Source organism: Aptenodytes patagonicus, chromosome 20 (genome assembly GCF_965638725.1).
Source record: "Aptenodytes patagonicus chromosome 20, bAptPat1.pri.cur, whole genome shotgun sequence".
NCBI lineage: Eukaryota > Metazoa > Chordata > Aves > Sphenisciformes > Spheniscidae > Aptenodytes > Aptenodytes patagonicus.
In genome coordinates this window covers 9,377,296-9,391,457 of record NC_134968.1, presented here as the reverse complement: position 1 = coordinate 9,391,457, position 14,162 = coordinate 9,377,296, and the positions used below count along the sequence as shown (strand labels likewise).

The window sequence follows — 14,162 nt, the reverse complement described above, 5'->3', positions numbered from 1 at the left end:
TGGCATTCATAACGGAGGGCGTAATTTGGTATAACTTGGTGGCTGCTATGCACGGACGGGGGTTCGTGGGATTACAGACAGCCAGTGACACGACGGGGTCTTTCCGAGGGATTTTCTGAACCCCCCAGCACCCCGATATTAGCGGGATCCCGCTGCAGCTGGGGATGGAACTTCAACCAGGCAACTGCAAGGCAAGGGGGTGAGCTACGAGTGAACGAGCTAAACACTATTAATAACCACTTTAATCCCATTAAAGCTTAACAAGTAAAAGGTGCTCCAAGAAATGCTGCTCCTCACCCGTGCCTCCCACCCCCGGCCGGGTCTCAAGGTGCAGAGAAAGGAACTCACGGCCAAAGCGAGAGGGTTTCCAGGCAGGATTTGGTCTCGCTGGCATGGAGTGAGTAACGTCAGCCCAAAGGGTTGCAGGAGCACCGAAAAAGCAAAGCCGAAGAATCCCACGTTGAAAAGAGAGGCGATGAAGGTGATGGTCAAATATATTATGAACAGAAAAGGGTGAAGGGGACAGCAAGTTGAATAAATTAGAAGGCCAGAAGTAGAGAAAGCCAATAAAAAACCCCAAACCAGCAGAAATCTTTATTTAGATGAACTGAGACGACCACTTTTTGTCCCCTGCTGAGGCAGGCACTCATGAGATGCTCCCGTTGTTGTTTAAATGGCCCGGCCCTGAGTCTTTACTGCATGAGTAATGCTGAAAGCAGGGAAGAGGGCTCAGGATTACCCTCTCCCAGGGCACGCTCGCCTTTCTGGGATGGATTTAGACCATTTCTTGGCTAGGATTCTCACCTGGAGGCTGCGGAGCCTGTTCCCTTTGGGTTGAGACATCAGGGTGACACTGGGCAGGGGGATCAGAAAGCTCCCCAAAGTGGAGGGGAGAACAAACCCACCATCTTGGGTCCCCCTGCTCTCAAATCCAGGCGTTAAAAGAGGGAATTGCCTGCATGGGCGGAAAGGGACGGCACAGAGCGGGCTGGGAGCAGGACATGGAGGTGGTGGGACACAGCTCATGGGGGACACAGAGGAGGAGACTCGCAGGAGCAGGTGGTGAGGAGCCCTGGCCCTTTCATTGGAAACACGCTTCTCCCGGCTCCGAAAAAGCCAAATATTACGGCTGCCTTTGCTGCCGTCCGGACATCCGGCACATCCCGGCTGACTCGCCACCGTAAATTCAGGCAGGATGATAAAGTTGGTGTTTTCTGGCGCTGTGTGATGGCAACAGTGAAGTCATCGAGGGGTTTTAGGGTTTCACTACCTGCTGCAGCACTGGGTACGGCTACGTGGGAGTCCCCTGAGGCCCGCCACGGTGGTGGGATGTTAATCAGGAGAGGAGTGGAACGAGACGCTGGACTTACTGAGGGCCAGAAGGGATCCACCACTGCCGGTTGGTTTCAACTGTGGGGTTTCAGAGGGATCTGCTCTTGGGGAAGGGACCAAAGCGTACAGGCAGTGCCCGCAGACCTCGCACGCCAGAGAAAGGGGCAAAGCAAGATAAGCACAAGGGTGGCAAGGCAATGTATTTGGGGGAAAAACCAGCAAGCATCTGCTGGAGCAGAGCTTCTATGTGCCAAAGCAGAGAAGATTTGGGGGGGTTCAGCCCAAGACAGGTGACCACAAGGGTCCCAAAAAAGCTTACGTGCTCCTAAAATGTAGCAGGAGAGGTATTCCCTGGGCGGGCAGCACCGCGGCTGAGCCAAACCCTGGTGAAAACGGCTTTGGCAAAGACGGGGCGACGGCGAGTTGCCATTTCGGAGAGAGTCATGGGACTGATTGGGGCGACCGGTTCTACCTGCGGAGCAAAAGCGGGTGGTATCGAGCGTAACCGCAAAGGAATTGCTGCCTGCAGGCTCTAAATAAAAGTGAGAAAATAGATCGGGAACGGAAAAAGAATTATTTCAGTGTAGGGCCAGGGATGGTGTGGGAACGAAGAGGCAGCAAGCAGCGACGGAGGAATTTGCAGCAGCAGAAAAGGCTCCAACTGCAGCCATGTAGGAGCTTCTGGGCCAAAAATATACGATTTTTTTCACCCCCCCCCGTAGCGTCAGCAATGCCCCCAGCCCACCCAGCATCCCCAGTGCCTGTGGGATGGCCAGGAACCACCCCCCAGCTCGGTCCCTGTCCTGGTTTCGGCAGGGATAGAGTTAATTTCCTTCCTAGTAGCGGGTACACTGCTGTGTTTTGGATTTAGGAGGAGAACAATGTTGATAACACACCGATGTTTTAGTTGTTGCTAGGTAATGCTTACACTAGTCAAGGACTTCTCAGTTTCCCATGCTCTACCGACTGAGAAGGCTGGGGGTGCACAAGAAGCTGGGAGGGGGCACAGCCAAACTGGCCAAAGGGACATTCCATACCATGTGACGTCATGCTCAGTACATAACCTGGGGAAAGCTGGCCGGGGGGGCCGCTGCTCGGGGACTGGCTGGGCATCGGTCAGCGGGTGGTGAGCAATTGTGCTGTGCATCACTTGCTTCGTGTATTATTATTAGTATTATGTTATTATTATTACTATTTTATTTCAATTCTTAAACTGTTTTTATCTCAACCCACGAGTTTTTCTCACTTGTGCTCGTCCAATTCTCTCCCCCATCCCACCGGGTGGGGGGGAGTGAGCGAGCGGCTGTGTGGTGCTCAGGTGCCGACTGAGGTTAAACCACGACAGTCCCTCACCCCTTTTCCACCCCACAGAACACCCCAGATACTCTCAGTGTGGCCCAGTTTTCCTCCAGCATCAACAAGGATCCTTCCTGCATATCCCGATATCCGCACCCCCCCCCAGCACACCACAAGCCCTCCCAGTGTGTCCCAGTCTCCCCTGGTATCACCCAGACACTCCCACCACATCCCCCTCCCAAAACCCATTACAATCAGAACCTCCCAGTATGCCCCAGTCCCCCCCCCCCCGCATCAACCAGACTCTTCCATCTCATCCCCAAGCCCCATTACAACCAGATCCCAGTATGTCCCAATCCCCCCCCCAGTATAATCAGACCTTCTCATCTCACTGCCCTCCCGCCTCACTGTTACAACCAGACCCCCCCTCAGCACACCCCAGTCCCTCCCAGTATCAACCAGACCCTCTCATCTCGCTACCCTCCACCAGACCCTCCCCAGTATGCCCCAGCCCCCCCAGTATCAACCAGACCCTCTCATCTCACCGCCCCCCCCGCCGTCACAACCAGCCGCCCCCCGTATGCCCCAGTCCCCCCCCGTATCACCACGAGCCCCCCCATCTCATCCCCTTCCCCTACCCCATTACAACCAGCCCTCCCCCCTGCACGCCCCAGTCCCCCCCAGTATCAGCCAGACCCTTCCCGCTACCACCGCCGACCCCCAGCCATTCCCCAACGCCCCCCCCCCCCCGGGACCACAAGCCCCTCGCCCCACCCCGGCCCTCCCCTCCCCCCGGAACCGCCGTGGGCTTCCCCCCTCCCCCCCGGCCCAGTATCGCCGTGGATCCTCCCAGCCCGCCCGCTCCCCGCGGGGGATGCCAACGGCCCGGGACGGCGCGGCCCGTTCCCGGCCCCCTTCCTCCGGTACTGCCGCCCCCGTTCCCCCGGCTCAGCCCCCCGCCGGCTCACCGGGCCCCGCCGCCGCCGCTCGCTCCCGGCCGGTGCCGCAGCCCAACGCCTCCCCCGGCGCCGCTTCCGGCCGCGCTCGCGCGCTGCGCGGCAACGCCACTTCCGGGGGCGGGGCGGGGGAGGCCGTGGAGGAGGGCGCATGCGCGCGGCGCAGAGACGAGCGGCGGTGGGTTGCACATGCGCGGGGGGGGGGGGGGCGCGGCGCGAAGGGGGGGGGATGCGCGCATGCGCGGGGCGGTAGCCTGGAGAGTGCGTGGGGACCCGCGTGTGCCCGTGGGAACACGCGTGTGCAGTGCAGGGACGTGCCTGGAGCACGCGTGTGGGCATGGGGACCCGCGTGTGCCCGTGGGAACACGCGTGTGCAGTGCAGGGACGTGCCTGGAGCACGCGTGTGGGCATGGGGACCCGCGTGTGCCCGTGGGGACACGCCTGTGCAGTGCAGGGACGTGCCTGGAGCACGTGTGTGGGCATGGGGACCCGCGTGTGCCCGTGGGGACACGCGTGTGCAGTGCCGGGACGTGCCTGGAGCACGCGTGTGGGCATGGGGACCCGCGTGTGCCCGTGGGGACACGCGTGTGCAGTGCAGGGACGTGCCTGGGGCGGATGGGTGTGTATGGGGACCCGCGTGTGCCCGTGGGGACACGCGTGTGCAGTGCCGGGACGTGCCTGGAGCGGATGGGTGTGTATGGGGACCTGTGTGTCCCCACGGGCACACGCGTGTGCAGTGCAGGGACGTGCCTGGGGCGGATGGGTGTGTATGGGGACCCGCGTGTGCCCGTGGGGACACGCGTGTGCAGTGCCGGGACGTGCCTGGAGCACGCGTGTGGGCATGGGGACACGCCTGTGCATGTGGGGACACGCGTGTGCAGTGCAGGGACGTGCCTGGGGCGGATGGGTGTGTATGGGGACCCGCGTGTGCCCGTGGGGACACGCGTGTGCAGTGCCGGGACGTGCCTGGAGCACGCGTGTGGGCATGGGGACACACCTGTGCATGTGGGGACACGCCTGTGCAGTGCCGGGACGTGCCTGGAGCACGCGTGTGGGCATGGGGACACGCCTGTGCGTGTGGGGACACGCCTGTGCAGTGCAGGGACGTGCCTGGAGCGGATGGGTGTGTATGGGGACCCGTGTGTGCCCGTGGGGACACGCGTGTGCAGTGCAGGGATGTGCCTGGAGCACGTGTGTGGGCATGGGGACGCGTATGCAGGGCAGGGTCATGCCTGGTACGTAGGGACATGTGTGTGCACATGGGGACACGCGTGTGCAATAAAAGGACGTGCCTGGAGCACATGTGTGTGCACTGGGACACGTGCGTGCACGTGGGGACATGCGTGTGCAATGCAGGGACATGCCTGCAGCACACGTATGGGCATGGGGACACGCCTGTGCAGTGCCGGGACGCGCCTGGAGCAGATGGGTGTGTATGGGGACACGTGTGTGCCCGCAGGGACACCTTCAACTAGATCAGGTCGCTCAGAGCCCCGTCCAACCTGACCTGGAATGTTTCCAGGGATGGGGCATCCACCACTTCTCTGGGCAACCTGGGCCAGTGCTTCACCACCTTCAGCGTAAAAGGGAGGTGTGTAGCCCTGCTGCATCCAGCCCCAGGACCCAAAGGGTTCATGGTGTTGGGTCTCCACCCTGCGAACCAAACTGGTCCTTTGGGGTTCACTACGGGGAAGCTCTGAGATGTTCCTACCACCCAACCCTATATCCACCTCCCAAAGTGGCAATGCAAGAGGACTCAAGGTAAACCGATAACACAAGACAATCACCGTCAACCCTTAGGCAAACATTTTCAAAGAGCTCAAATACTTGCCCTTGGTTTGAAAAGGCTGTGAGTGATTCAAAGGACCCACGGATGATGCAGCTCTTTGACTTGAGTTGCCAAGAGGCAAAGCAAACAGGGAGCTACAAAGCCACTTGGAGCTGCACCGAGCAGGGAAATAAAAGAAACGCAGAAGCTGGTTGAAAAGCCACACCACGTTTCAAAAAATAAAATAAAAACAGAAGAAAAGACAAACCGAGGTTGCAGATAACCACAGTCGGAGGAGGTGAAGGAGGTCCTTCGAGGTGCCCAGTGCAATCAACCCAGATGAGCATTGTCTCCATGTCTCTCCAGATTGCTTGGACCGTCCCGTGCAGCGACTCGATCTGCTGCATGCTTGGGATCCCAGGAAGGACTTGGCTTGGGGCAACTGGTGGAGGTTGAGGCATGATGACGTGGTGACATGGACCTCTTTGAGGCACATCCCAACGGAGGACCATCATGCTAACCAGCCTGGAGGGCTGCACCTAGTAAGCACCTAAAAGTTGCCAGATTCCCTTTATATTCATAGAATCATAGAATCATAGAATCATAGAATCATTGAGGTTGGAAAAGACCTCTAAGATCATTGAGTCCAACCGTCAACCCAACACCCCCATGCCCACTAAACCATGTCCCTAAACGCCTCATCTACTCGTCTTTTAAATACCTCCAGGGATGGGGACTCAACCACTTCCCTGGGTAGCCTGTTCCAATATTTCACCACTCTTTCAGTAAAGACATTTTTCCTCACGTCCAATCTAAACCTCCCCTGCCGCAACTTGAGGCCATTTCCTCTCGTCCTATCGCTTGTTACTTGGGAGAAGAGACCAACACCCACCTCGCTACAACCTCCTTTCAGGTGGTTGTAGAGAGCGATGAGGTCTCCCCTCAGCCTCCTTTTCTCCAGGCTAAACAACCCCAGTTCCCTCAGCCGCTCCTCATAAGACTTGTTCTCCAGACCCCTCACCAGCCTCGTTGCCCTTCTCTGGACACGCTCCAGCACCTCGACGTCCTTCTTGTAGTGAGGGGCCCAAAACTGAACACAGTATTCGAGGTGCGGCCTCACCAGTGCCGAGTACAGGGGCACGATCACTTCCCTACTCCTGCTGGCCACACTATTTCTGACACAGGCCAGGATGCCATTGGCCTTCTTGGCCATGGGCACACTGCCGGCTCATGTTCAGCCGGCTGTCGACCAGCACCCCCAGGTCCTTTCCCGCCAGGCAGCTTTCCAGCCACTCTTCCCCAAGCCTGTAGCGCTGCATGGGGCTGTTGTGGCCGAAGTGCAGGACCCGGCACTTGGCCTTCTTGAACCTCATACAGTTGGCCTGGGCCCATCGATCCAGCCTGTCCAGATGTGACAGTTTTTACAAAGTCATTTGCCTCATTAATTTTTTTTTTAAATAGTTTAATTTAAATTTTCCCCATTGCCCTCTTGTACCTCACACATTTTCCTTGGTACAGCCAAGGAAAACCAGCCCAGGAGCCAGGATGTTGGCTTGGAATGGACAATGTCCAGCGGCGAAGGGCAGGGAATCACATCCCCAAGGCATCTCATGCTCCTCATAATCCCATCTGGACGTGTTGCTGCTCCCCACCATCTATGAGCACCACCAGGTGCCTCCAGAGAAGACCCAGAACTTGATTGATCCTGAAACAAACCACCTTTTGCCATCTCTATCTTTGATTAACCATTCAGTGCCTACCCAGAGTGTCTCACCAGTGCCTCCCGTCCAGGTGAGATCTGAAAAAACACTGTTCCAAAACAGATACTGATATTTTTGCTGCTTTATTTATTTATTTCTGATTTTCCACCCAACTGGGGACAACGTCCTGTTGGATCTGCAGCAGCGGGGTAACTGCACGGCCTCCTGGAAAGCGCGGTGTGTTTGATTTCTGTTCCACTTTAGCACAAATGGGTTTTCTTTAATGAGACTTCACTCCTCTATTACTGCTTTAGTTAATTTTAAAGTGGTAACTTCAGTTAATTAACTGATTTTAATTCATTCTAAATTGCTGTGGATTCCAGTTTGGGTAAGATTGGGTTTTCTTTCTAAAACCTTAGTGCTGAAGAAATTGATTTTTTATATTCATGCCTCATCGCTATGTTTTAAAAGGCTAGCATGCATTCATTCATTCTTAGCTTTTAAATATTGTTTAATTGCTATTCTGACATGACAAGTTTGATTTGGAATTGTTGCATGTTAATATTTTTAATACAATTTTTGACAGTCTTTATAATTACAGGCTTTTCCTTAAAGTTTAACTTAAATGCGCTGGCTGCAGTTTAAAATCCTTTCTTTGCTTTTTTCCCTCTTTTTTCCCCCAGTAGCATGGATGGTTTTTTTTAATAAGAAAACTTAAAAATGTCTGAAACTTAATACATTCATTTTTGGTTTTCTCTATATCTTAACTAACCAAACACTGCTTATAATGTTTTAATACCTTTTAAATATGATGTAATATGTATTTCTAAAATATAGACTGACATTTTTTAACTAACAATTTATCCATGCCAAGGTGTTTACAAACATTTGTTATCTAATTTTTAATAATTGTTTAGGCTAGTATACTTAGTTTTTGGAGGTAGGCAAGCCTACAGTTATTTATTAACTTGATTATAAAAAACCTGATAGCTTTCTTTTAGGTCTGTTCTGAAAAATGTAGATACCCGCTCAGATTGCAAAGAAAAAAAAAATTTGGTAATACTTTGAGGTTTTTCCTGTGTTTTTCAGTTTTGCTTAACTTGTTTCTTAACTCAAAGCAAGGAAGGTGATGGGGAGTCCCAAGGGTTAATTTAATTTCCCACTTCCACTGTTAACCTCCTACCCAGGGATGGCTTAACGTTGCTCTTTGAAGTGATTAAACATTTCTTAATGCCATTTTCTCTCCTGTTTGCTTGGAAAACAAAGCAGGATCCAAAGGGAAATCGCTGCTTTAGTTGGTTGTCTTAAAAAACCAACTGTCCTGTGCACTCAAAGCCAATATTTACTACTTCTCAAACACTGCGCACGCCCCATGGACTTTCTTTTCAGTCTACTTTTATCAGCATATCGCATTACATAAAATTTTCAAAATAGCAGTCCTTTTGCCAGAAAGCAGAATACTTGCTGCATTCCTCGGGGAACATGTAGAAAATACTTTTAATTTTGCAGATGACTGCATGGCTGCCTTATTTACAAGAAGCATTGGTTGCTTCTAATTAATGGCATTAAACATCCCCGTCCTTGGATCTACAGCAGACCATATAGTGCCTCAGTGGAGGAAGAACTTCTCTTCCTCTCCCTGTAGTGCAGTCATGAAGGTTTTTAATGAAAAAGAAGATCTGGCCCATCCCTTATTGCTGTAGCAGCATCTCTGCCTTTCTGGGAAAGACTTTTTTTTTTGATGAGCCATTTTAATAATCCATTTTTTAATGCGTTTGTTAAATTTACTGGGATTTACTGGGAAATTTACTGGGAGAGGATCTTTAGCTCAGGGAAATTGTTTAATAGCGTATTTGGAGGAAAAGGTTAGGGTGGGTTAGGGTTAGGGGGGAGTTCAAAGGGGCATGGGAGAAAAGTGGGGTTCTTGCAGTGGGGTTGGAGTTCAGGGCAGAGGACACAGGACACCAGCTTCCCACCTCACCGTGCTCCCAAAAGGACCTACACTGCTGTGCTTCCCGCATCCCAGCCCACCCACCCCGTCCTCGGGAAAGGGATGCCTGCTGGACGTTGGATCTTGTTAATCTTTGCTCCAGAATGGTGGCACAAGGGCAGAAAACTTTCCCCTCCCCTTTTTATTCTCCCTCCAGCTCCTGGCACCTCCAAGGACCTGTAGCTCCTGGAGCAGAGCAAAGCTGGGTTTTGGGTACCAGACAGGGAAGTTCTACCTCCTATCAGCCTGACTGGCCAGAGGTCCTGCAACGACGGCTGCCTGACACCCCTCCAAGCTGTGAGGGCAGGCAAACACGTGGGGCAGCAAGGGGAGGGAGATGGAAGTTTGGTCCATCAGCAGGAATTTAGCCCTAGAGCTCCTTAAATGCGCTACGAGCCAGCAGTCCCCCATCCGCACAACCTGCTGTTGAGGTAGGGTCCCCGCAAGGAAGGACTGGAGAGTAGCTGGGTGGGTTATCCCATAATACACATCCCACATCCCCAGCATCGGGGGATGCTGGGGATACGGGATGGCTGGGCTCCTGTTTGGGACCTGCTATGGGGGGAAGAGGTTTCTTGGCTTGGAGTCAGCACCCTTACTCCGTCTCTCTCCCTCCCCGTCATAGTGGTACAGAGCTGCAGCACCTCATCCCCATCCCCACCCAGGCACGATGCCGCTCCGCTATGTGACGTATGAAGGCATTAAGTTCCCCCCTGCCTACAACTCCGAGCACAGCTTGAGTTTCGCCCACAGTGAGTTCCTCGTGTGGGACGATGACATCTTCAATGTCACCTACCCCAAGTCTGGTACGAGGGGTGGACAGCGGGGCTGGCCAAGGGTGGAGAGGGGCAGGAGAGAGGTGAGGCCTTTGGAAATACCGCCAGGTGTTGTTCAGAAGGTGAATCTTGCCTTGTGGTGGGCAACAGGAATGTTTTTTGGGGGGGGGGGGTTTACCGCAGTGGTTGTGCATTGGCAGGGCAGCACCATATCTTGGTGGGGCACAGACTCGGTTCTGAGGGTGCTGCTGACCATGGAGCTGTGGCACAGTGACATCCTCCCATCCCGACCCCCTGGGCAAGGTACTCTGCCCTGTATCTCTGCTTTCCCTGGCAGGCACCATGTGGATGACCAAGATCCTGAGCCTCATTCGCAGCCACATCTGCCCCATCTGGAGCCGAACCATCCTGAATTCTGACCGCATGCCCTGGTTCTCAACCGGGCTGGGTCTGGAGTCAGCCCTCAGCTACGCCCCTGCCTCACCTGCTGACCTGCTACCTCCCCAGGCACATCTTCCCCAAGTCCTTCTCTCATTCCAGCACCAAGGTGGGACAGGCACCCGTACAGAGCTTCAAGGGGGACAGAAGGGCTGGGAAGACCATCACCCAGGATCTGGGGAACCTTGGCGTGAGGGGTGTTGGGTGAGGACCTCGGTGTTGGCCTAGGAGAGTGGTGAGTGTCCTCCATGCTCTCCAGATGGAAATATGCACATCCCCATCTCACATCCTTCCCCTCCTGGATATTTTGGAGAGTCTCCAATGGCTCTAGGGGACTTGTGTGTTCATGGAGACCCCTGCCCAAGGTCTGCGTGACTGAGTCTAGCACAGAGTTGGTCCTTGGGTGGCAGACCCCTCCATTTTCAGATCTACCCCAGTGCCAGGGCCTGCAACTCTCCTTCCCCTTCCGGGAGCGTATCACTCCTGTACGCACTCTACCCCAGGTTATTTACACCCTACAGGATCCTCGAGATGTTGTCATTTCCTACTACTACTTCTCCAAGGTGTGCAACAGCTATGAGGTTCCCACATCCTTCAAGCAATTCCTGAGGGACTTTCTGAATGGAAAGCGTGCATGTGGTTTGGGCCTTACTCAGGGCACGGAGGTGGGTGGGTGGTGTCTCCCATCACCTCTGGCTCAAGGGTCTCTTGCTACTGTCCTCTGATGATGGCTGTGAAGCCAAGCTTCCCATAGGAGAGAGGTGAATGGCTCAGGAGGAAAGCAAAGCACTTCTGGAGAGACACGCAGGGCCACAAAGCCCTCTTGTGCTTTGAAGCAGATGGAAAGTGGATTTCCCTGCCTTCTCCTGCAGAGTTCAGATACCTTCAGGAAGTCTTGGCCAAGAAGCCCTATAAAGCCCTGGCAGGACCTTACCCATGAGCCTTGCACACCTCTAGCCTCAACCTCTTACCACGGTGGAGGTGGCTGGAGAAGAACCCATTGCTCAGCTGCAATTGCAGTTGAACCTCCCAGTCCCACGTGCTCCCTGGACACCGTTGCTCTGTCCTGCATCGTGCCTGCCCTGCTGCCAACCTTGTGTGAACCCTCCTCAGCCTTGCACATCCCCTGCCCTGCCCTGCCCTACTGCCTTTTGCCTCCCCTCAGTGCCCCGTGGCTCCTGGTTCAAACACGTCCAAGGCTGGATGGAGATGAAGGACACGGAGAATTTCTTCTTCATCACCTATGAAGAGCTGAAGCAGGTAGACACCTAGGCAGACCCTCCAGCTCCAAACATGCTGCTGTGTCATAAGCCACTTGGTGGTAACAGGCTCCGTCTGTCCCTGCAGGACCTGTACAGCAGTGTGAGACGTCTCTGCCGGTTCCTGGGGCAGGATTTGGATGATGATGTCATCTCCTCAGTGGTGCAAAATGCCTCCTTCACGGCCATGTGGGAGAACCCAATGTGCAGCTCCATCCTGCTCCCCAGACGAAGGGCCAGGTCCTGAGGAAGGGTGAGCAAGAGAGACGCCATCACAACACTTCAGGGAGACCCCCCCGTCAGGTGTCCTCCCCCATGAGGACAGCCAGAGCGAGGGTGTCTTAGAGAGCCGCATTACGGTGCATTTGGGTCTGAAGAATGGGGTCCATAGATTCATAGAATCGTAGGATAGAATCATGGAATAGTTTGGGTTGGAAGGGACCTCTAAAGGTCATCTAGTCCAACCCCCCTGCAATGAGCAGGGACATCTTCAACAGTATCAGGTTGCTCAGAGCCCCGTCCAACCTGACCTTGAATGTTTCCAGGGATGGTCTTTCATTTTGGACAACCCCCTGGGAGGGTAGCCAGACCCAAGAGCTGAGCCTCTCCCTTTGTGCCTACAGAGCAGAGAGGGGGGCTGCGTACTGGGGTGGGCTCTGAGCCCGAAACACTTCTTCCTCAGGCATCTGCGGGGACTGGGATAACCACTTCACAGTGGCGCAGAGTGAGACCTTCGACAGGATCTACCGGGACAGGATGCAGGGCCTGAGCGTGACCTTTCCTTGGGACAGGCATTAGGATTTGTCCCTATCTGAAGCCACCTAAGCACTGGGTATAAACCAGCCACCAACAACTAGGGTAACTGGTTGCTGTTGGACAGAGGGGGTTGTACCCATGGCTGCAAATGGTACTGAACCTCAGTGTGCAAGCAATTAATTTCATAGAATCATAGAATCATTTAGGTTGGAAAAGACCTTTCAGATAATCAAGTCCAACCATAAACCAAACACTGCCAAGTCCACCACTAAACCATGTCCCTAAGTGCCACATCTACACATCTTCTAAATATCTCCAGGGATGGTGACTCAACCACTTCCCTGGGCAGCCTGTTCCAATGCTTGACAACCCTTTCAGTGAAGAAATTTTTCCTAATATCCAATCTAAACCTCCCCTGGCGCAACTTGAGGCCGTTTCCTCTCGTCCTATTGCTTGTTACTTGGGAGAAGAGACCAACACCCACCTCGCTACAACCTCCTTTCAGGGAGTTGTAGAGAGCGATGAGGTCTCTCCTCAGCCTCCTTTTCTCCAGGCTGAACAACCCCAGTTCCCTCAGCCGCTCCTCATCACACTTGTTCTCTAGACCCTTTACCAGCTTCATTGCTCTTCTTTGGACACGCTCCAGCACTTTCTGCTGCACTTTTGCACCCTTTCTCCTTGGGAGGGCTTTTTCTCCTGGGTTGTGCCTCTCCTCTCTGTCCCATCCCTCTACCCTTTTTCCCCTGAGGCAGGCTCTAGGGTCCTCCAGGGTGGGACCCACCTCCCTGCCCTCCAACACATTCCTCTTCTGCAGGCAGAGGAGAGCAGCACATGCCTGAGAGCACACAGATGAAACACGTCCTGCCTGTCACATCCACTGGCCAGGGCACCTTGTTTGGGAGCTGCAACCAGCCAAAATGTTCTCTTGGGGCTGCTCATCAAACCAGAGAACAGCAGGGAAAATGGGGAGGGCCGCTTGAATGCAGAGGTGTTTTGGGTGTGCTGCTGATACTAGCACAAATGGTGAGATAGATAATGTTAATAATTGTCCTGGTTTTGGCTGGGATAGAGTTAATTTTCTTCCTAGTAGCTGGTACAGTGCTGTGTTTTGGATTTAGCATGAGAACAATGTTGATAACACATCAATGTTTTAGTTGTTGCTGAGCAGTGCTTACACTAGTCAAGGACTTTTCAGCTCCTCATTCCCTGCCAGCGAGAAGCCGGGAGGGGGCACAGCCAGGACAGCTGACCCAAACTGGCCACAGGGATATTCCATGCCATGTGACGTCATGCTCAGTATATAAACTGGGGACAGTTAGCCAGGGGAGGGGTGACGGCTGCTCGGGGACTGGCTGGGCATCGGTCGGCGGGTGGTGAGCAATTGCATTGTGCATCGCTTATTTTGTGTATTCTTTTATCATCATTATTATTATTTTCCCTTCCTTTTCTGTCCTATTAAACTGTCTTTATCTCAACCCACGAATTTTACTTTTTTTTCCCGATTCTCTCCCCCATCCCACTGGGAGGTGGGGAGTGAGTGAACGGCTGTGCGGTGTTTAGCTGCCTGCCAAGTTAAACCACAACAATAATAAAATCCGAGCAAAAGCAAGGCTGGCTGGCTGCCAGACCCCGGGGACCTGGAAGACCAGTCCGTCCCTCGCACGGGATGGGTTGAACAGCAGGATGGCAAAATATCCCCTCCACTTTCCAGGCCAAGAATGAGAACTCTTCAAATACATAGGACATGTCCAAGACAGACATGCACGGTCAGCTCTAGGGCCAGGGTGCTGTGCAAGAGTTTGGGAAAGGGTGCGCGGACGAGACAGCGTGCCATTGCACCTCTCTTGATCCAGCCTGATAGAGCCTAAACCAGGGGATGGGTTTCAATGAA

General features: G+C 53.9%; 1 protein-coding gene and 1 long non-coding RNA gene across 2 annotated transcripts; one reads left to right on the top strand and one right to left on the bottom strand.

The window, feature by feature from the left end:
• Positions 1-579: 579 nt before the first annotated feature.
• LOC143169492 (uncharacterized) lies at positions 580-1,801 on the bottom strand. Its single transcript, XR_012996893.1, has 2 exons — positions 805-1,801; positions 580-709 (listed from the first exon to the last, which is right to left on the bottom strand). It is a non-coding gene; the product is annotated as an uncharacterized LOC143169492 (long non-coding RNA).
• Positions 1,802-4,967: 3,166 nt separating this feature from the next.
• Positions 4,968-12,433, top strand: LOC143169247 (3-beta-hydroxysteroid sulfotransferase-like). Its single transcript, XM_076356519.1, is given in 10 exon segments — positions 4,968-5,013; positions 5,719-5,894; positions 9,668-9,848; positions 10,156-10,289; positions 10,291-10,365; positions 10,760-10,886; positions 11,422-11,516; positions 11,604-11,739; positions 11,742-11,768; positions 12,198-12,433. Coding segments are annotated over 10 exon segments (1,113 nt in total). The 3' UTR covers positions 12,314-12,433.
• Positions 12,434-14,162: the final 1,729 nt, after the last annotated feature.